The 23,160-nt window shown below is 35.7% G+C and overlaps 2 protein-coding genes across 6 annotated transcripts; one reads left to right on the forward strand and one right to left on the reverse strand.

Moving 5' to 3' along the window:
• Positions 1-399: 399 nt before the first annotated feature.
• LOC121407370 (cyclic nucleotide-binding domain-containing protein 1-like) lies at positions 400-12,596 on the forward strand. Its single transcript, XM_041598415.1, has 13 exons — positions 400-581; positions 1,915-1,996; positions 2,661-2,818; positions 3,407-3,593; positions 5,003-5,151; positions 5,893-6,035; positions 6,676-6,737; positions 7,038-7,116; positions 7,984-8,116; positions 8,861-8,970; positions 9,879-10,029; positions 10,893-10,960; positions 11,898-12,596. The coding sequence occupies exons 1-13, from the start codon at positions 509-511 to the stop codon at positions 12,024-12,026; spliced, it is 1,524 nt and encodes a 507-aa protein (XP_041454349.1). The 5' UTR covers positions 400-508; the 3' UTR covers positions 12,027-12,596.
• A 1,978-nt stretch (positions 12,597-14,574) lies between these two features.
• On the reverse strand, positions 14,575-22,937 carry LOC121407371 (HAUS augmin-like complex subunit 4). Of its 5 annotated transcripts, none has more exons than XM_041598416.1 (9): positions 22,833-22,937; positions 21,319-21,455; positions 20,359-20,490; positions 19,465-19,611; positions 18,908-19,016; positions 17,757-17,890; positions 17,126-17,256; positions 16,177-16,245; positions 14,575-15,096 (listed from the first exon to the last, which is right to left on the reverse strand). In XM_041598416.1, the coding sequence occupies exons 1-9, from the start codon at positions 22,861-22,863 to the stop codon at positions 14,880-14,882; spliced, it is 1,107 nt and encodes a 368-aa protein (XP_041454350.1). In that variant the 5' UTR covers positions 22,864-22,937; the 3' UTR covers positions 14,575-14,879. The 5 variants fall into 5 exon arrangements, with proteins under 5 accessions (XP_041454350.1, XP_041454351.1, XP_041454354.1 ...); XM_041598417.1 differs by lacking the exon at positions 22,833-22,937 and adding an exon at positions 22,722-22,815; XM_041598420.1 differs by lacking the exon at positions 22,833-22,937 and adding an exon at positions 22,718-22,801.
• Between the last annotated feature and the right edge of the window lie 223 nt (positions 22,938-23,160).

Below are 23,160 nucleotides of genomic sequence, written 5' to 3' on the forward strand. Positions count from 1 at the left end.
AGACAAATTGAATAAAAAAAAAACTTGACTATAACATTTCATATTTGTTCGAGTTACTTCTCAACATAAACATTTCAGATTACACTTTTTGTTCAGTGGTGGCATATCATGATAGAAAATGTAATATAAAGAAAGATTTGACATTTATTTCTTTCTGGAACGATGTTCGAAAGTATAATTACAAACAATAGAATACATTTGGCATGAATATTAATTTTTTCTTTAAGGAAAATCCAACCTGAAATATTTAATCCCAATGGCATACCAATCATGTGAAAGAGTTTAATACTCCCGGTTAATACTCTCATTTGATCCCATATCAAATTCGATCCTGATACAGTAATTTTTTTTTCATGCACGCACGGCGCCCTCAACAATTTATATGTGCCATACGGAACATTACGGCGTTGCTAAGAACGCCAGTTGGCCCTAACTATATTTACGAACTGAATTAGTGAACGATTTGTCAATGTTCTTGTCGAGGACACATTGATAATTTTGCAAGATAATGGCTCTTATTCCTAAGGGGAAAGGTGATGCAGATTGGAGTAAGAGAGATAGGCAAAAGACCCGTCATAATGGTACGTTTTTCCACAGTATGGATGTAGAATAATGTTCACCGGTCCCATGTGTTGAAAAGCGTGTAGGCCTAGGCCTAATATCCGTGGTGCGTGTCATCATTTTAATAATCATTCTTTTTTTTTCCACCAAAATTTCAGTTGATAATGTTCCCTATAGGTAGGTAGGTCACATCCTCTGATGACAAAAGAGATGGCATGGCGAGGTGATCATTGGCAAGGGTTCCCCATCTTCTCTAGATTTTTTCTTGCATTTTTATTAATGAAATTTTTGTTTGAAATTCAATTGACTTGGAATCGATATCGTGTGTCAGAAAGGAAGTTGTATCCCAATTCCCGTCTAGGCCTACATGATTTAGATTTAGGGCTAAATTTTTTAGAAGGAAAGCTGCAATCTCGGGGCGAATATTTCATTTTTTTTCGCGGTCTGGGCTGTCTTGCACATGAATGGGACACAATCCCTGGCTCCACTCATTCAATGAACAAGGTTATAATGATGGAGAGTAGCCATGCATTTATAGTGAATGATTTTATTCTTTACTTACTATGGTAGGGGGTCCTAAAGCTATGCACCACTCATCGCGCATGAAGTTTTTAATGGCAAATGCACACTCTGATTGAGGAACTGTGACTGCAGTGTGACGAACGATTCCTATTCAATTTTTCTACATAGGATGCAGTAAATCTCTAGATGCAGAGAAAACCCACAACTCTTTGGAATTTGGAGTTATATTCAATTTAATTTCATATCATCCTATAATAATATGAGCATATTTTAAATATTGAAGCACAGGATATACTATTTTTTAGCATGATAAATCGAGTGCGTAGTTTTGGGACCCCTTCTAAATCGGGCGGCGAGATCAAGAGGTGTTCGGAAAGCACAGCAGGATTTTTGTATTAGTGAGTTTTGTGATATTTTTTTTTGTTTAAGAATCTTTAGAATATTTACCACAAATAAGTAAAAGCTGATTTGTTCAAATATTAAAATTGTCATATTTTTTTATCTTTTGTAAACTAAGTGCGTAGCTTTAGGTCCCCCCATCATACATGTACCAGAAGCTTGTGCGCCGCGATCAATTTCGGCGATTTAAATCGCACTCTAGACCCCAAAATAATTTCTTAATTGTTGATAAAATAACTTACTTTAGCTGCGCAAATGCCTATTTTAATCACTATCAATAATTTTGATACAGAAATTGGTAAATAATGAATATTTACTTACAAAACAGACCTCTTTTGGCTATAAACAGACCTCTAATATTAAATAAAAACTTTTTACCAGGTACCAAACCTTTATAGCCTATCAATTGTCTCTTTTCCCCTCTCAAAACAGTTCCTGAAGAAATAGGAGAACAGCCTGCCATAAACTATGACAAACTCAAGTGGTTATGTAAACTTGATGGTCTTCATTCGAGGTAAGATTAGTTCTACATCATGGTAAATCCTTGTAGCTACATGTTACTGTGAGCTTGTAAAAATGGGCTCACAGTCTTTTGCTACTAAGAACTTTTTGTCTTGGTAATTTTCTTGAAACTTTATAAACAAATCAGAGCTTCCATGACAATACATGTAGTTATATTTGTATTTTCTTTGTAATATGTTTTATTTTGGTGCACAGGTCATTTACAATTTCGAATGTGTAACCCCAAAAAAATTGCATCCTGATTTGGTTGTGAAGAAACATTTGATGCTGTTTTTAATTTCTACGGTAGTTGAAAGACATGGCAGGCAAAACTAAGCTAAGTGATTTTCTTATTTTCTTCCCCTTAAGATTAATAATATTAAAGCAAATGGCCTGCAGTCTAATAATACTTGATGTACTTGCATAACAAAAGAAATACATTTATTGCCTAGCACAAAATGAGAATACCAATCACTGTAGGAAAAGTCGTAACTTTAATATCAGTTCAAAGTAAAGGTGACAGGGGTTGAAATGGCAGAAATAAAATGACGGAGGTTAGAATGACCGAACTAAAAATGGCAGAGGTAAAAATGGCATCAGGTACAGTGTATATGGTCTGTCTGAATCACAACCTATTCCTTATTTTGTTGTGGGTTTCTTTTCAATTTCCTGAACAGCATTGAAGGGGAACCAAGCTCAGATGAAGCACACAGAATCTTTATGGAGAACTACAGAAGCATGTTTGTGAATGGCAAACCCAAAGGTGGGACATTACCGATACTCGGAAAAGACGCATCTGTCTCAAAAAGCCTTGAAGCAACAAACAATTCATCGGGTGAGTTTGACAGAAAAACAACAAAACACAGTACGAGTGATATCATAACGTAACCCAAGGCTTAGTCCAGACTGCTAGAATTTACATGGTCATCTCCATCATTCTTATTTTATGACAAAAACAACACTGGACATAAAACTCAATATAAAACACTAACCCCAAACAAACATACTACAAACCTATTATAAAAACATTTGAAAAACAAAATAATCAAATGATTCATTTCATACTGATATTTGTTATCACTGCAGGATTACACTTGGCTTGAGAAAGAATCCAGTAATGAGGGCTTTTACTTTCAATTGAATACAGAATGAATGAATCTGCTGATATAAATTAATGAGCCCATTCTTTTTTTATGAATTTACCAAAGCAGTGAACTCTTTATTCCTGTAACCTTACTAAGAAGTGTGAATTTACCATCCTGTTAAATGATTAACATGATAATCATTATGCAAAAAAGTCTGAATTAATACAATTTATGTATGAAGTCTGCATAAACCATGTTTTCTGACCCCCCCAAAACAAAACCACTTTAGTAAATTTGGGACTAGATATATGTGTCTTTGTTCTCTTTCTTCCACACAGGGAGTCAGACGGTAGCAAAGAGCAAGAAGAAGATTACCAAGGAAGAGAAGCAGGAACTCCATGAGGACCATATCAGTCATGACATCAGGGAGCACATGGCCAAGCTCCACAAGGAGCGCAAGATTGTGGATCCCATCATTATCCAGAGGAACAGAATCAAGGATCTTAGGAACATCCTCAAGAAAATGTGAGTATCCGAGGGTTATTCTTAGTAATTATTGATGTGAATGTGGGGATGCAGAAGAGATTTAGAGTTTGCTATGCACTTCTTCCTGGAAAAAAGACCCAAAACTGTTGGATGGTAGTATATTTTGCATAGCGAAGATGATCCGGGAATGGAAATTGACACCCTTTTCTCACTTTGTATTCTTGGAATAATATTTTATTAGAAAAGGTGAAGTCCCTAGCAAGACTGTAAATCCAATGAAATGTGATAATTGGAGCAGGAGCAGCATAGATGCAATGAGGAGTCGTGGCAATGAAGAGTACATGTGGATGAGATGAGAGACTTGGCGTTCTAAGCAGCTTGACTGCTTGTTATCAGGAGTGATGATGACTGATGAAGGGCAGTCATGCTGCTTAGATCATTGAGACTCCACACCTCATCCACTCTTCTCCTGCCCTCATCCCCACTTGAGAGTGTAAAGCAAACTACATGTCCTACGTGTAGCTACCACATCAGCTGTTAATATGGAGTTATGATACAATAGGTTTATGTATGGCTCAACATCAATTGTCAGTTTTATCAACATGGTTCTGTAATGCCTGCAATGATATTGCAATTACATGTATGACCATACACTTTTGCATTTTAAGGTGTGTAATGCTCGTCAGCTAAAAACAGCAATACGCAGCAAACACTAGCTACCCAGCGCAATATTCAGTTGCAATCAACCATTTGCTACGAGTTCTGACTACAGAGTTGCATGCATTACAGCAAGTGTAATGTGAAGGTAAATCAAGTACTAACACTTTGTCAATGCCTGCCTGAGTACCTCGCTGTTCCTCATTCTCAAGCGTCCTTGCTCACACTTGCTCGTTGCCTCTCATCTTTGCTTGTGTGGAGTTGGTTGAGTTCAGTTGTGGATGTTTGATAAAATATCAAACTTCATGCCCTTAAATGCAATGCCTCTGCATTGATCAGTGTATTAACCTCATATTAATTTGTTTCATTGAGTTATGTTGCCTTTGGATGTGATTGTCTGCATTTGGGCAATACACAGGTGAACGCAAGCCCCAAATACTAAGGTGTGAAACAGATTTGAAGCACAATTCTTATTGGTTCCAGATTAGTTTATCAAACACAAATGTGTATGCAACAATGGTCTTGATTGGCTGATGCCAATTTACATGTGATTGCAAACCATTGTGCAAGAGAAAACAGATTCATTCATGCCTGGTGCTGTGGAATTGTAAAATTCCAACACAGGTTGTCCACACTTTACTTAACACCATCATTTTGCTCCAAGCTGCCTTCATAGGTTACCATGCATCTACTCCTTGGTGTAGAGTTGCAGTGTAGATTACATCTGAAGAAAAGATTGAACCCTTCCCCCATTATTCTTACAGTTTTCAATGCTATTTTAATCATTTTAGGCCATATGAACGAAATGCAGAGGAAAATGACCTTGTGTACTCACACCTCAAAGCCTTTACTGACCTATCCAAGCAACTTACCAACAAAGAACTAAAGGAACTAAGTACCCTGGTAACATTAGATGTCTGGAGGGATGAAGGATATACAGGTTAGCTAGTTCATCTTATTTTATTTTGTTTTACCTGGGGAGCGTTTCATGAAAGGACTTGACAGACGTTTTATCCGACAAGTCCTGTTTTATCTGACAGTTACTATAGTAACAGTGCTTCTCAACCAATCAGAATCCAGGAAAAATATTGATGAAAGGCCCCCCTGGTCTAATTCCCATATTGTTGTTGGCATTGATGTTTGTTTGAAATAGTTGAAAAGTTAAATAGGCTGATCCATTGATAGTCCATTTGGTTTAGAATTTTTGTGCATTCTAATTCTTATTTTTCTTAATATAATGTCATTTAATTTTATATTCCTGGAAAGCTTTGTTTGTGAACAAGAAATATAAATGCGAAGGAAATAAATATTAAAAAGTAATAAATTACTCCCTTTGACACACATGATAGTATATCAAAAACACATTTTGTGCACGTCATCTGTACATTATTATATTCATCAAAAGTTAAGTTTCTTATAGATTTTGATCATTGATGTTATAAAGGCATGTTTATTAATGTGTAAAGCTGTGACAAGACAAGTTTCAGTAATAAATACAAGTAAGTCTGCATTAGTTGAACTTCTTGGCCAAAAAATAATCCAAAGTAAAGGATTTTTACAGACCAGAATATGCAAAGCATGTATCATTTACATCTTCCAAGTCAAATGGAGTCTTAATCAAGCAGAGAGAGATGTCACCTCAATTTACTGGTAATCAATATTCTTTGTTTTGTTTTGGCAGTTTTTGCAAACAGTGGATTCTTCATAGTATTGAAAGGGAGTGTTATCCCTCAGAGCAGACCATGGATTCAGTACAGGGGTGCAGCTGGCAAAGTACCTTTGGTGGTCACAGAATCCTCACATAGTGAGGAGAGATACCCTGAGGTAAAATACCCACCCCTCCTCTTTATTTCCTTTCATCTACATGTATCTCTCTCTCTTTTTTGAATGCTGTCCATCAAACACATTTTCACTCGATTATATATTATCTTGTCCCTTTCCTTGATCATCCTTTTCTATTCCTTTCTCCATCTCATCTTGTTCCATCTCTTTTCTTCCCTCTTCCATCCATTTTTATTTACCAACACTTTTCCACTATCACTTCTGAAAAGTTCTGTTTGTCTCTCATTCTATTTCTACCAGCTTAATTTCTACATATTTATATCCAATCACTGATCCTTCCCCATCTTCTGTCTATTGTTTTTAGTTTTTCCCTAGAATCATTTCTGTGCTTTACTGATATACATACACATGAGCTATTTGTATGAATGTAATGTAAAGAGAATATGACATTTGTTCTCATTTTGAAAGGTTGGGAAGTGTGTGTGTGGGGGGGGGGGGGGGGTGGGGGATAGGTTCGCTTGTGATACTGTCAGATGGCATATTCATATAGTTGCCCCAGTGTGTTTTATGATTTAAAATTTTCAAATTTTTCCTTCTGCTCTGTATTTTTCATTCTCATGCTCTGTATTTTTATCATTTAAATTTTTTTTTTCATGTTTGCATTCTCACAAATATTTGATAGCTTAAGGTGTGTGACTGCTTTGGAACATTGGAGAAAGTGGAAGGCCCAGAGGCAAATAGCAAGTAAGTACTTGGCAAAAAAAGATGTATTTCTTAGGATTTACAAAAGGAAATATATGAATATTTTAAAAAACCTGTACTTAAGTAGTGCTAGCATTTGGACTTTAAATTCCATTGCTCTGATTCATTGCTTTGCTACTTATTTCTGTTGTATCTTTTACATGGCAGAGATTATTTTTTTGAAATACATTATTTACTGATAGGAAAACCAGGGCAAAACTAAGCCAACAGTATCGCTAGATAGTATTATTGAAGCACTTGAGACTAGTACTCTCTTCTTAATCTTATTTTGTTTTTAATTAGACTTCTAACTGTTACTGTCAACTCGGTACCGGCAGAGTTCCTGAAGATATCCAGCAATGACTTCAAACGCATCACTGAGGTAGGAAATAAATGTCAGAAAATAGCAGGCACCTATAATTCAGGGGAGTGTTTCATCAACATTTTTGTCCAACAAGTTGTCAGATCTGACAATTTTCCTTGATTCTGATTGGTGGGGAGGCACTGTTACTATGGTAACTGGGAAAACAGGACTTGTCGGAAAATTCTTTCATGAAACCTGATCTAAAACGGAAATTCTGTTTTGACATAGAAATGTACACGGCAAAAACACAATTTGTTTTGCAAAGGTAAAGTAAAAAAAATCCTCTTGAAAAATAAAGAACCCTAACATATTTTCCATTTTGATTTACTAGTAAACAGAAAATCACTGTCCATTCTTTAGGAATGACTGGAACATGCTAAAGCAGATTCTTTTTTCAATCTAATTCCTACTATCTAGACTTGAAGTACATGTATGACCATTGTTGATTAAAGTTATTTGTCAATTAGCATTTCAATGTGTAGTTTGAAAAGTTTTCAATAGGAAATTCAGCATGAATTGAAACAAAGTTTGTAGTTCTTATTTAGCATAAGAACATATTCCAGTTAAAAAAGGTGATGCCTCACTATGAAAAATGAAACAGCTCCAGATTGACTGCCCTAGTTAAGCACTTCAGTATTGTCTCTTCACTACTCTTGATGTCTCTCATTTGCTCTTTTATCCTGCTGTTTCTCTCAATTTTGCTCTGATTGCTCTCTCTGTTTCTCCCTATTTCCCTTGTTTTTCTCAACCTCATTCCAACATTCTTAATCAGTTATAACCACATGGGGGATCATAAAGCCCTTCTTCGTACATACCAGCATTCCCCATACAAAGCATTTAGGTAGTCTTATTTTATAGTGATCTTTTATTTTTCAATTCTCATAGCAAATACAATCTCAAGAAAACACAGAGAAGATAAATCTGATCAATTCTTGCAAGGCGTATCTGATGTGGCCAAGACAGTCATTGCTAAAGCTTGCCGAACTCCTGGAATGGACAACCTTTCAAGAGAATACAGGTAGGATAGAGGAACACAGCTTTCAAAGGTTCTTCATTTGCTCATCTTGACAACAATCACTAACTATAGTAGAGCAGATAAGCTCCAAAAATCACAACGGTTGTGCAAATTTTGACCAAAGCATGGAACTTTCACAAGTATTAGTATATGCCGTAAGGCAACGGCCGAAAATGGCATTTTTAGATTTACCTCCCATCTTTAAAATAAATCTTACGGCATATACTAATACTTGTAAAAGTTTCATGCTTTAGTCATAATTTGCACAATTGTTTGGCTAATCCGCTCTACTACTACCAACAACTCCCAGGGGAGCATTTCATGAAAGAACTTGTCAGATGTTTAATCTGACAAAATACCCTCTAGTAGACAGTCAATGAGAATAATGGTAATGTCTTATTGAACAGTTCCTTTGGATGTACATAAAGACAGCAGAGTAATGATGCTCCTCTGCCTATCAAAATCAGTGAAAGTTTTTCAGATTGTTGGATGAAAAATGATAGATGAAATTCCCCACAGGTGTCTGATTATCACTATGGTAACTGTCGGATAAAACAGACTTTGTTGGATGAAAAGAAATGCTTGCTAGGGTGAATAGAGGTAGCTTTGTGATATGGAATGTAGCCATTATGATGTACATGGAAATCTTCAAGTAATGTGTTTGCAAAAATGTTGCTAATGACTGTTGTTATGTTTACCATGATCTATTATGATAATAATTATAATAAAACTTTATTTCATTTTCAGTACTAGTGAGTGAAGGTTTCATGTGTCCTTTCATCGGTTTCGTCAAATCTGGAGAATGTCACGTATTGAGACAAGTGGAAGTCAAAGAAGTTTTACCCAATGGGAAAGAGGTACAGAAATCATGAAATATCTCTCTTTTTCTCATTTTTTGATGGAGTAAGAAAAGAATTAAAATGCCCATGTTCTGAACTCAGGTTTAATGTAAACTCCGGTCCAAGTACGCCACAAATTTGATATTTTCACCTTCCCATATTTTAGCAGAGTTAGGCCTTCATGGTCTAAACCAGATTTTAGTTAAACTAGAATGCAGAATACGGGCCTTTGACAAGGAGGTTGATTTCTTGGGAGCCCCACATCATGCTAATATAAATTTTGTGTCATGTTTTTTTTTTCTAATTATTTTTTTTGCGAGGTATGCAATGAAACCTGAGATGGGAGAATTTAGTTTTCAGAAGTTCTCTCAGAAAGTGGTCATTGAGAAATCTTGTCTCTGGTTGTTTGCTGAATTTTAACCGTGAAGATAGATGGGGTTATTCTCTCAGACAAATGGTTGGAATATATTGTCTTAAAATAGTCTACTAATTTCTCTTCTCATTGTGTCCCTCCACACTCCGCTCCAGCCTTCTTGTCCTTTCATTGACATGTATGATATCATATTTTTATACACAATAATGCGTTATAATACTTTATATATATATATATATATATATATATATGTATAATGTTCACTTACGTGTATATACACTCATCAGTATTAGTCCTGAATTAAGCATTTGTAACATGAAATGATCGTTTTTTTTTGTCTTTGTAAATCATGGGTGAGCTCTTCCCAAGCTCTGCTTCTCATTGGCCCATAATCCATAATTTCATTTTTCGATGTATACTGATTATTTTGTCTCTATGTTATCAGTGCTTACATACCATTGTGATTATACTGTTAACATGGTAAGTACATGTAAATACTGAAAATGAGAATGAAATGAATAAATCTTGAAATCCCTTAATCTCTTTGACGCAGGAGAGAAGATGCAAGCAGGTAGTCATGGGTCAGCTGTTACATTCCGAGTCTTTTGGTGAGATCAGTGTTCTGAGAGGAGAAGAAAGCAATTCCTCCATCGTGACATCGTCCAGTGTGGAGCTAGGGGTCATCTCGGTGGACAGAATAAACGGTAAGATCAAGGCCTCATCTGTGTTATGAGTTACTGGAATGATGCAGTTCAATTGGTTGAGAGGATGTTTAGTGTAAACATGGCCTGAATTCCACCCATATTTGTTAATTTCTTTTTACGAATTGCAGCTCATTACACTGATTTTAAGGCCTTGTGATGCATATCTTTATTTTTACTGTGTGATGTATAATCAATATATTAATATTCAAAATCTCAGATCTTTTTCTACACACTTGCTCCTCTCTCCTTTACCTTGTACTTTTACTTGCTATGGTCTACCTACTACGCGCTTTCGCAGTCAGTGCTTTCACTCTCTGGAATAATATTTCCTTTCATATTTGTAAGTTCACCTCTCTTGAATCCTTATCTCTCCTGAAAACACATCTATTCCTATCCTAATTTATCAAGTATTAATTGTAATTGTTCCGGATGTGTCTTATTACTTTTTCTTGATCTATTTTTTTATATGAAATGTACATGTTTGCTAATTGGTGTTATGATTTTGTGTTAATTTCATTGTAAAGCGTTTTGAAACCATTGGTAAGAGCACTACATAAATACAATTTATTATTATTATTCAGGATGTATAACCCCCATTTTCCATCACTCTTCACTTCGCAATCTGCTTATTAAAGCCATAATAATTTGAGAGCATACAACCTTTCATATGAACTAGAAAAAAGCCACAAATTACTTCAGGGAGGTCCCACAAATACAGGGTTGGATGTACATATATCATGGAATTGCCCTACAATGTTTTGATAATGTACTATGCAAGAATGGGACTAAAGTTTTCTTATTTCTGTTAAGTCGTGTACACTTTGATAATCATTTATAATTTTAATTCATAATAATTTTCACAGAGCTAGATGAGACAACTAGATCACTTCTTCTGCAGTCAAATGAAACACTTTATGAATCTCTGTCAGAGGTGAGTATTATATGTTTTAATATATATTTATTGCTCTTGGATTGATCTACAGTCCTCTAGTTTGCCAGAAAAAAAATGAAATTCCCCAGAGATCAAAACAGATCATGATGCGTGGGATAACTTTGCTTACCAAATGTGATTAGCATTTTTGGTCATAAGAGAAAAGCTCTCAATAATGTTTTGTACAATCCTATGTAAATATATGCAACAGATAGACTTTCTGTGTAGCATTCTTTGAATCAAATTGCGATGCGATACAAAAAAAATTATTCCTGCGACACCAAGAGTAAGATAGTATTTAAAACTATTTTACCTCTAATTACTAGATCCCCCAACATATGTAATCACTTGGATGTGACTATTAGCGAGTTATCTCTACTGGGGCAAATCTAGTGATGTGACAGTGTTGACAGTTTCTAAATCCTCAGAGCTAAGTGCTGAGTTTAAGGATGTTCCACAATTATGTGTGTGCACATATTTTACGCTATGTGCATTGACGTCACTATGGGCAAAGAGGTGATAAATCAGCTGATTTTTCCCCATGATCTGAATTTTACCTACAGATGTTATATTGTAAAGCTACTTAATTGAAATTAACCCATCCTTAAAAACCTATAGTTTTAGAGTACTTCACTCTGCTTGAGATGGAATAGAATCTGAAACACTGTCATGAAATCTCGACTTGTATCTTGTAGCTCATTAGGTTTCCATTTACATGTAGTCAATTTTACTTTTTGCTTTTGATTAGATTTTCAAAGACATCGAGTAGCCACTCAATCAATGAACAAGCCCCTCTTGTCATTCGTGTGATTTTATTCTGAGTGTATGTTGAAAAACTTCAGTATGTCCAATTGCAATGGCATTTTCAAGTTTGCAGTACCAATCATTTATTTAATATCCCCTCTTTCCTTTCTTCTCTTCCCCCCTTTTTTCCAAGACCGAGATCCACAGTGAGTATATCGACCAGGAACAGAAGCGTGAATGGAACCAATTTAAACACAATGTTCTTGTTGATGTCATCAATGCAAGGGGCATTAGACCAGGCTATGGAAAATGGGCTAAATGAGGACACCAGACTACAAGTCTTTAGATTAGATTTGACGCATAATTAATCATATATACATATGTATATCACTTTTATTTATTTATTCATGACCTTCACGCTATGAATGTCATTGATACATGAGGAAAATCTAATTAGGTATAGGGATATATCTCTATACATTGTATCCTTAAAGAACTATTTTGTTAAGGATACAGGGGAAAAAGACAGAAAGTCCTCACCTTTTGATAAATGAACAAATCTTTCTCTGCATATTTTACATTAGGATTGGATGAGCATTACATGAAATATCACATCCTCTAATGTTTAGGTTACTACCATCGCAGGGCGGAGTTTCATAAAGGTGCTTGTAAATTACAAAGGAACAAAAGGAAATCCAATAGTTTTTTTTAACCATTGTTTTCCGATGAAGGATCAAATGGCTATTATAATTGGTACCAATGTTCACTATAGACTTATCAATAATTTTGTATCAAGACCAATGCAATTAAGTGCAAGGGTATTTTAGTACATTTAGACTCTGCATCAGTCGACCTTCCATTATTTGAATAATCGCCTAATTGAAGCAATATTGAATAATTGAAGAATAGGCAAATCATGTTTTAATAATTCGAACAAATTTATTTGGTCCCAAGAGATTTGACTTAGGCAGAGTCACCTGTTCAGCCAATCAGAACAAAGTAGGACAATATGCTATATGTGATACACATGACAACCTGTAATCTCAATTTCGAATTTCACTTTCAAATAGACCAAATGCCTATGCAGTGATTTATGATGTATGGGTGGTGTATGTAAAAGCAGGAAAAAATTAGAGTAACATTTCAATAAGAGTTTGATGAAACTCGATTGAAAGGTACATTGAAGAGAGTTATAACACTTCTTAGATCTACATTTCTTTATTGTCACATGTGAGCTGTTATTCCAAATGTGTTCTATGATTTCTGTGAATTATCATTCATTCAAATTGTCTTTGGGTCCTTTTCCTTTAAGTATGTATATGGATACTGTACCAAGTATATTTTAAATGTAAGTGCAAGTCCACCCCCGCAAAAGTTCATTTGAATAAAAAGAGATAATCAAACAAGCTCAACAGCGAAAATTTCATCAAAAATCTCTTTATTTAAAAAAACAGTCGCATGCATTTTCTGTTCGTATGCAAGAGGAATTTTTACCTAAATAAGATAGTAAGGCACTGAAAAAAAAGAAGTGTTGAGATGTTATACATTCATTGTAATTTATGACAACGTGCATAGAATTATTTCCCCACAATAATGCAATACTTGATTTCAGAACTTTAGAAAAGTTTATATAAAGTTTCTTGTATTGAGCTTTTATTTTGCCATTCCAATTTTAGTAAGTTTAGTAAGTGGCCATTATTCTTGATTGATTCTGTATGAAAATTTGAATTTTGGGGGTAATCAGAGAAAGTATCTTGACCCATCAATGTAATTCAACTTCACACTGGCCCCTTGAACTCTAACCAAGTCTCAGCTTTATGAATTTAGCAATTGCAAATGAGAAAACTACAAAAATCTATTCTGTAACTTTCATCACATTAACAGATACTTGAGAAGTAGTAATACATAAGGTCTAATCAGATATTTGGACTTCTGATATTTAAATTTAATCCTGAATATAACAAGGTATTGTTTCATTTTAGCTGACAATAAATTCATCCTTTGACAATTAGCAGTTTTGATATTTTTCAAAACTTGATCGAATCGAGACTGACAGTTTACAGGCACATTTTCATTTGTAGTGAACAAAGTATAAAAAAGTGACAGCAATGAAAATGAAATATCTTTCAGTTTGACTTTATATTAATACAGGACTAGATATGAATAACAAAATGCGTGATAATGTAATTCATATGATGATATTTATTCTCATTTAATGAGCAATAAAGAGCACAAAATTATTTTCATCACAATTTCTGTCTTTAGATTGGGTATTCCAAATCATATTCAAAGACAGTTTGTAAATACCTGTACATTCTGAACATATATGATGCATTGTATAGATATATTGTGCAATTATGTACATTGTGTTAATTTCATTATGTGAACCACTTTTTATTTTGTAAAATATGCAAGTTATATTTCTGATTTCAAATAAATATCAGTTTATAAGAATTTTCATTTGAGGGTTGTATATTTACTTCAGTACTCTTTAAATAGTTTGCATTTGGCGGTGTACATATGATTAAATCACTAATTTGTGGAATGGAAACAAAAAAGGCTATATTCTGACGACCTCACCATGATAAAGTCTGAGAAAGTAGACGATGCATTATAGGTGGAAGCATTTTTTTTCAGACCAGTATGTAAAATTGTTCTTCACATTGCATCAAACAGGGGAGCGTTTCATGAAAGGACTTGCCGGATGTTTTTCCGACAAGTCCTGTTTTATCCGACATTTACTATAGTAACAGTGCTTCTCAACCAATCAGAACCCAGGAAAGTTGTTGGATCTGACAACTTGTCGGACGAAAATATTGATGAAACGCCCCCCAGATTTTGCTTGGGCTGATTCACCTGTAATTAAGTTTTGTTTAAAAAATCTTTGAAGGGCCAACTGCAGTTAGACCAAAGATTTAAAAATCTCCTTTGCAAGACTGCAATGTGTATTCACCAGAAAAGAATTACATTTCATAGGTACGTGAGGCTAAATTCATGCTGGTTCATGTATGGCACAACGAGCATATTTCTTGGACACACCATTGCTATGAGCTAAGTTGAGGAGAATGGGATGTCATCTTTTAAAAGTAAAATGCTGCATCATCTTGCAACCATGTCAATTAAAAAAACGATTGTCACATCCCTCCCTTCAATGTTCAAGTTAAATTAAAGAACTTCATCTAACAGAATTGAAGTCGTCTGTTTCCTCCTCTTGCAAGCTCTGCTTCAGCTCACGAAGAGCCCATTTCTTGTTGTCGATGGCAGCTGTTAACTCCTGGTATTCATTCACTATCTCTTCAAACCCCATCCCAATGGCTTCATAGTTTTTGAGTGCTTGGCTGTGCCGCATCAGATCGGTCTTGCGCTCCTGGACAGCACCTTCCAGATGTTGCCTGTGGAGGAGATTGAATTTAAGGAAAAAGTTCATTAGTCCGGCCATACCATAATCACAGTGGTACTATCAATTAACATCCATAGTAAGAATAGTATAGCTAGATTTATATACATATAGCACCTTTTCTACAGGATACAAAGCGTAACATGCAGTGCTCAGTGCATCCTAGGTAACCATTCTCCTAATAGCTGGGTCAAATGCAGTGCAATGTGGGTAAATTATGTGCTGAAGGTAGTTAGTGCCATGGCACGCATTCAACCCCATGACCCTCTAAGTGAAAGGCTAGAGTCAGAACCACCAGACAACAGCAAGTCCCACTTTTTCTCAAAAGGTACAAATTTGATTATGCAATAAAGTGATAGTAAGTCAATGAAAAAGTTTTTGAGAAATTTGGGGTCTGACATCAGGCATGATATTCCCCTCTGAAAAAAATAATCTGAAAATAGCCAAGGGTTGCTAAGTCACCGCCGAAGTCCAAGGCCCCCCGGTCAGGATTACAACCTCTTGCATAGTAAAGAAATTGAAAGTGATTTTTCGCGGTGAGTCTGCACGATAGTTTTATCACTTGACTTTAAAAGCAGTAAAAAAAAAAAACAGCATGAGAATGTTCTTGGGCAAAGGATTTCATGTAGAACCCCCCCAAAAAAAATCCGAAAAAAAATTGGAATTCCGATTTTAGTCAGGAGAATATCATGCCTGTGACATGCACTTACAAAACGTAGTTTAACTTCTAAATTGTGTATCCGGACACAAAAATAATGCAGGATGTGAAAGGAAGTGTCATTCAGTCATAAAACGTTTGGGGCAAGCTTTTTATAAATCTATTGCATGAAGCGTCAATGAAGGAGGGGGGGGGGGCATAATGGCCCTCCCCTGAGACAATTGAGGTTAAAACCATAAGTCTTTCCTTAAAAGGTAATATGTTGCCTTCCCATTACCGTGTATTCATTGAATTGTAAAATATTTTAATATTGTCTTGGTTTCATGCAGCTGAGTTAGTACTTATCTCTAAATCTATGTTTCAATTCTTGCTGCAAAATAACAGTTCGTGGAAAGGGTGACATTTTGGATATGTTACCTTGTAGCTTTCATAGCTTGAAGCACTTCAAGTGTGTACGTACTGCACAACAGCTTAGCCTCAAAGACTCTGAAAAGAAATAAAATGTGCCAAACAGTATTATAACTTCTAGTTCCAATACTTTACTGTTCATCACACCAAGCTAATTTCCACTATACCCCGAGTCAAAATGGCTCTAAACCCTATGGCCCACGTCCACAAAGGCAGTTTAGAATCAGTGGTCTGAACTCTTGATTTAATGTGTATATTCAGGATGGTTCCAATAATGAATGTGCTCTACTAAACAAGACAAAAATTCCTCCTTGTAGACATGGTTCAGGCATTAATAAATATTTGAGCACTGTTCATGATCAATGGATAAGTGGCAATGCCCAGTCAAGTCCACTGCTGCATGCACTATTTGTTTGAAACACTGACAAAGGTTCACCAAACAGAACATAATGTTTGGTGGCCAACACAGCCTTAATTTAATACTCCTTTACAATTTTTAGAATGAGGTAAAAAAATGTGTAATCATTGCATATAAACTTATATGTGAACCGGGATTTATCAACTAACCAACAGCTTCATGATAATAAACATTCATTTCATTTTTTTTTAAAGATAACAAGAATAATAGTATGATAAATTCTACCAAATTAGGTGCTTAAGGCACACCTATATTACCTGGCTACGCTAGTCTACCCATTCCGTTGATCACAGCTTTTGAGGAAATACTTCATGCTGGTACGCATTTACATTACCTGGGTTAAGTGCAGCACATTGTTAATTGGTTTCTTGCTAAAGAAAATTACAACATAAATCACTTATCTCCACTGAGCCAGAACCCTCCCCAAACCACTGATAGCTAACCCCATCTGACTGAAAGAAGATGGATTTGATAATTATTCTATATTCTAAAATATTTTTGATTGCAGTTTCTTAATGTTTTAAAAATACAAATGCTAACCTGATTTTGAGACTCATAGCATGACATCGAGCACTGAGCCAGTCTGTTGTGATGCTGTCACTGTCAGCTTGCAACCGTAACATGTGATTGGTTATCAGTTTCTCCAAGGTTTGCAGTGCCTCTCTCAAGCTCTGCAAAGATACAGTCATATACCAGTATTCTTTGACCATGACAGTATGAATTTCTACAGACATTATTGCCCACATCACATATTCATCGTGAACCCTACTATAGATGAACTAAGAATGAAACTAAGTATTTCTTTGAGGATGCTGTGCGTACAGCCACCTTATTACATGCATGTTGATGAGAACATTCATTTACCATTTCATTGTCCATTTTGCAATCACAAATCTAAAGGCTGCAGGACTAAAGCCATGGTAAGACAGTTGTAAAAATGATAATTCTGGCTGCTTTCGAACAAAAGTACATCTGCCCTCGCAGCCTAGAGAAGTCTTAAATGCAAAATCTTCTTTCTGTAAAGCAAACGAAAGAGGACTGAGAAATTGGTCTACTGTCACTAATTTACAAGACATCATCATCCAGAGATACCAGGAACTTCATTGGGCTGTTGGAATTAATAACTCTTCTTTGTGCAGGTCACTGACAAACCTCAGAGTAGATCCTTTACCTGGTTGTACTGCCAGAATTGTTTGTTCCTGAGAAGTTTGGCTAATTTCAGCTGCTTCTTCTCTTCCTCCAATTTCATTTTCTCCCGTCTCAAGACGTCTGGTAGCTGAGTGGCCTTGGCAAAGGTCATCTCATCTAGAAGATATGTGATGGGAAAAGGAGAAAGGTGTTATTGGAGCAGGAGGAAAGTGGAGAGACACAGGCAAAAACAAGATGCATTTTATAGAATTCTTCTACATTCTGATTCACAAAAAGCAAGTGTCTACAATTCAGTCTGTTAACACCACCCCAAATGTCTATTCATCTGTTGACTTATTCCTAAAGGTCCACATTTTAATTAGAAAACGGTGATGATTCTGATCAAAGTGAGAAATGAAATACATAATTTCTCTTATATGAGTGTGTAGAAAGGTTGTCAAGAAAAAAAAGAAGGAAATATTGAATTAAAGAATTCGGAATCAAATGGTCAAAATTCAGTTCATTCATTCCAAAAAACAGAATGTTAGTATTAATATAATTAGGGAAATGAAAGGTACAAAACAAATGGACCAGAAAAAGGGCCAATTATGGTTATTATTACAAGTAACTGCCCAAGTCGAATATTTTGGGACCTATTGGGACCCTAGAAATCTGTTAACTTTTTTTACTTTGAAGAGGTAAATAAAATAACACAAGATTTTAATTATCCGGTCTAAGACATTGCTCAAGTATTTGAATGATGGAAGGTCAACTCAGGTAGAGTTGCCTGTATTTGCATTGACAGAAACCATACAATATAAGAATTAGGAGGTCTGCTTAGGGGTCCTTTATTTTGTGGGGGAAGGGGGAGCAAGGTCATAAATCAAAATGCTGACAAAGATGTAATTGTCATCAAAATAAGATAAGTTTGAGTAGTTAAAGCATTTTCTGTATAATTCATTGCTGGCTCAAGGTAGTCCGTGTACAAGGTGATAGAATTGAGTAGGACAATTCCATGACAAGTATATCCATCCATTATAACCTTCCTGAAATTATTTGCCTAGAGCTGGTTTCTGGTTAATTATCAAGGCTTTGGCAATTCATGAAGTGAAGCAGGAATGGAGAAAAAGGAAAACTTGAGACAAAGAATCATAATGCAACTGCCAATTAGTAGATGGGGTAAGGCTTGCTCACCTGCAGTCGAGCTGGAATCAGTTTCATGGAAAGTTTGAAGCTCTTCACATTTCTTCCTCAGTCTTTCTTCTATCAAGGGGATTAATTGGGGTTGGATCATGGATGCTACCTTGAAAGTGAGAGAAAATTGAAGGGATGAGGTAGTAGCATTAGCATCATTTGGTCAAATTGGCACCTTAACAAATGTCTGAGCAGCATTCTTTAGACCAAATCTTGCTCCATGGCCTTAACTGGCAAATCCTATTCTAGCATAGACAAAACACAGAAGAATGCTGAAATGTCGATATGAAAAATCCACCAAGTGGGATTCCTGCTAAAAGACGGAGCATAGAAGTTTGTTTAATAGCCGTATGGAATGCTGGATATTTCTAGAAATGCAGAGAGAGCAGATTAAATAGTGCATTATAAAGGCAAAGCAGTATCAAATGTTCATGCAAGACCCCTGCCATAATAAGGCAAAACAACCTACATCTTTAATGATACCTCCGAGATATTCTTGATTTGAGATTTTACAGCTAGAGTTGCTCATATTTCTTTTTTTAAACATTGAGTTGTACCTTTTTCTGATGATTTCCCTCAAGGAGTTTGCCTTTCTCTAATCCAAGCAGGGTAGCACCGTCACCATGTTCACCACCGATATTCCTTTCTGATAGATAGTCACATGCTTCAGCAGTAGCTAAACACTGATCCAGGGCTTCAAAGAACTGTCATAATAAAAGATATTTGGCACTTGGCATTCCATAGATCTTAGAGGTAAACTAAATGGCTTGATCTTACAAAGACTTCTTATCTAATTCCCATGTTGATTTCACAATTTGGCTAATATTACACAAATGTCAATGGTCTAGTCATATTCCTATGGGCACAGGGTCGAAGGTCAAATGTCATAAATGCCAAGCAATTATTACACAAACATCTCATTTAAAGTGATGGTAGTACCCACCTCCTACACTATGAATATACAATGGTTTGTTTTCTCAACATCTTGACCCATTGACATTGTACAAGGACTACCTGGTTACAGTGGGCAATGGATTCAAAGATCAAATAACCAAATCATATTAAACTTGATCCATATGCAGATGGAAGTGATGGTCTGATTGAATAATGAAATTTCAATTTGTAATACATTACATAATATAACAGATCTGGTAACCACGTAGGCATAAATTTTGACACTTAAACTGCAGTCAAGAATCTATCTAGTCTTGGGAGGCCTCTCCACTGGAAGTGCTTTTTCATCCTTAGTGGAGGAAAGTTTGGCCAATCAAGCTATTGTGCATCAACAATGATTTGACAATCCAAAGCTTTATCTGCTCAGAATGTTCCCATGCCACTGCATGCTGTCTTTAGTTCTTGAACAAACCCCCAATTTCTCTTTATGATTAAAGGTTTTGGCACACTTTGTGCACAGACATGGAGGCTTTCCCTTCATACATACTGGTAAATACCTGTGCAGTCTTGGAGTCTGGAGCCATTTCTTGAGATGCTATGCGGTGTTCCATTATGAGTTCATGCAGTTCATGATGTAGGATGTGCTGTTTAAGGTACCCTATCCTCACCCTTTCCATTCCATCTTTTGCCTGTATCAAGGATAATTTTTTACTTGAGTGACTTTCTGTCTGCCTTTCACAAATGTTCTTTGCCAGATTTGTTATACTACTAATAGTAGTATTAATATAATGAAATAATAATGGTGATAATAATAAAGATAATAATAATAACTATTATCATTCATTCATAATCACAACCAACATATATGGCAAAACCAACAAATCAACAAACATCACAAAGAATTAATACAAGCAATAAAATCATTTTATTTAACATCATTATCCATCATCCTTAATTTCCCCATCATATTGTATTGTTTTTATGTTTTTAATGTGTAATGCCACAATATGCATACACGGTTCTCAAATAATTAACATTTCATTGTTAGTCAAACCAACCCTATCTTTCAAGTGTTGGCCTTATGTATGCATTGATTACATCCTAAAATACAATGATTTCTACAAGAATTAAACAGATTTTGTATATTTATCTTGCAATTAAAGTTTTAATATAGACAAACAAAAATTGATCAAACCTCAAATTTAGCTTTAAATTCATGACATTCCCATTGTTGATTAAGTATGATGTACAGTACATGTGCTTTAAATCATATTTCTTTCCATATTTTAGTTCAGTTTTATGGAAATACTAGATTACAAGAACTGTAATGTATAAAGATTGGAATACTAGTAGCTGATGCAAATCAAAATGAAAACAAATATACACACACGTATGGTTTCCATCAAAGATCAGGTCATTTATTGTGTGTAACTTTGTTTGCAAACTACATACAGCTTCATGAAACTCAATCTAGGCCTCATATGAAAGAAGTATATTACAAGTAGGAGGATCCTTACCCTTTTGTGAGCCTCTTCAATGTGCTTAGATGTTCCGTTTTCGGTCACATGTTGTGGGATTGCTTTGAGAAGATTCATGCATCCTGGATTCTGTGCTGCATCACTCTCTGATATGTGAACAGGAAGGCTCATGTTCACTAAATATGTGCAAAAAATGACAGATTGAAGGCAAGTGTTATTCTTAATGAAGACATGTATAAAAACAACAACAAATAAACAGCGCTCTTCATGAGGGGAAAGCAAATTTTAAAACATTTTGAAAAATCAAAATGACTTTGCTTGGGGAAAGTTTTTTTTTCTCATTCTCAACATAAATGATACAGAACATAGGCCTATTTTTAGTGTTGGTCTGGGCCTCACTAAAAAGTGTGCTAGCCTCCAAAATTTTGAAAAATGAAACTATAGTGACTGACGTAACATGACAATTCACTGACTGGAGTGTCCCGTTTTTCCCCTCATAGCGTCTCTTTGTGGCACAAATGATCAAAGACACAGCGAATTTGCATTCATCAGTGTACACAAATTTGCCAGTATCTAGTAGTCATTCTTCCCTAGCTGACCTAACGTTAGGCCTTGCCCTTGTACTATTAAGCGTAACTGGGCGCCGGGCTTTGGTTATAATCATGCGCGTCCCAAATAAAAAGCCATATATTTTGAATTAAGAAAAAAATATTTTAAAGAATTAAATTTACATAAGTGCCAAGTTATATGATGAATAGCTGTTATGAAAACTGACAGTGTAAGAAAATCGAGCATTTGTCCCATATAAAAAGAGAAATTAAGCCAAAAATTACCACCATTATATTGCCACACATGGGGATGTAACTGAGAACAAGGTTATATGGAATATATCATAACCTTGTTGAACTTGTTCATTGAATGAGTGGGCTACGCTATATTTCAAATCTATTTTAATAAAAAAAAATCATTAAAGAATTCAGTTTAATTAAGAGCAAAGTTAAAATAAATGATGAATACTTCACATATCTAACATCAATTTAATGGAAACTGACAGTATCAAAAAAAAAATTGTCCCAAAAGATTGCCAACCTGTCCTTTTTTGTTTGAATACCCCCCCCCCCGTATCATAGGATACAATGCAGTGCACAGCCACAGCACACAGGGAGTAGTAAACAGAGAACAAGGCATGAAAGTTATCATAACATTGTTCATTGAATGAGTGGACCAAGTCCAAGACGGGTAGAGTACGAGTAAAGATAAATGCCAATGCCAAACGGTAGACCCAGGAGGTGGGACCGGGCGCTGGGCCGTGTGCTCGCCGCGCCTCCGCTCCGCCTTGCAGATGTAACTGTTAGTCGTGTAATACTAATAGTAGCAGACATAAAAGTAAACATTCGGGACTGTAGTCTGTAGTGTTATCGAAATCAGATACCGGTACCGACTTCATGGGAACGAAGATGTGGTGCTCGCTGATTCAAACGTGATTGCCACCGGGTACTCAACCAAGGCAGGCTGGTTAATCAAGAGAGAGTCTAAAAAGGCGTAAACCCTACCTTTTATGACAGTATTGTTATTCAAATCCATGACGATCCTTGGAATTGTACGGATTTGTCGAACCGTATTTAGTTTTCGCGCTGGATGTGACGTCACTTTGAGCCCAATCGCATATCGACTATGGAACGCCAGGTTCCGTACATCATTATAAAAAGTTAGCCCTCACTCAAACACACTGATCAGAGCACCCGCCCCTAAAAATGTTCCATTGTAAAATGAAGTAACATATATATTGCAGCATGTAAAAACGTTAATTTCACTTTTATAGTTCTTGATTAAAATAAAAACACATAAAGAAATCCATCCTGACCACAATTCATTTTCAAA

Source organism: Lytechinus variegatus, chromosome 2 (genome assembly GCF_018143015.1).
Source record: "Lytechinus variegatus isolate NC3 chromosome 2, Lvar_3.0, whole genome shotgun sequence".
Classification (NCBI taxonomy): Eukaryota; Metazoa; Echinodermata; class Echinoidea; order Temnopleuroida; family Toxopneustidae; genus Lytechinus; species Lytechinus variegatus.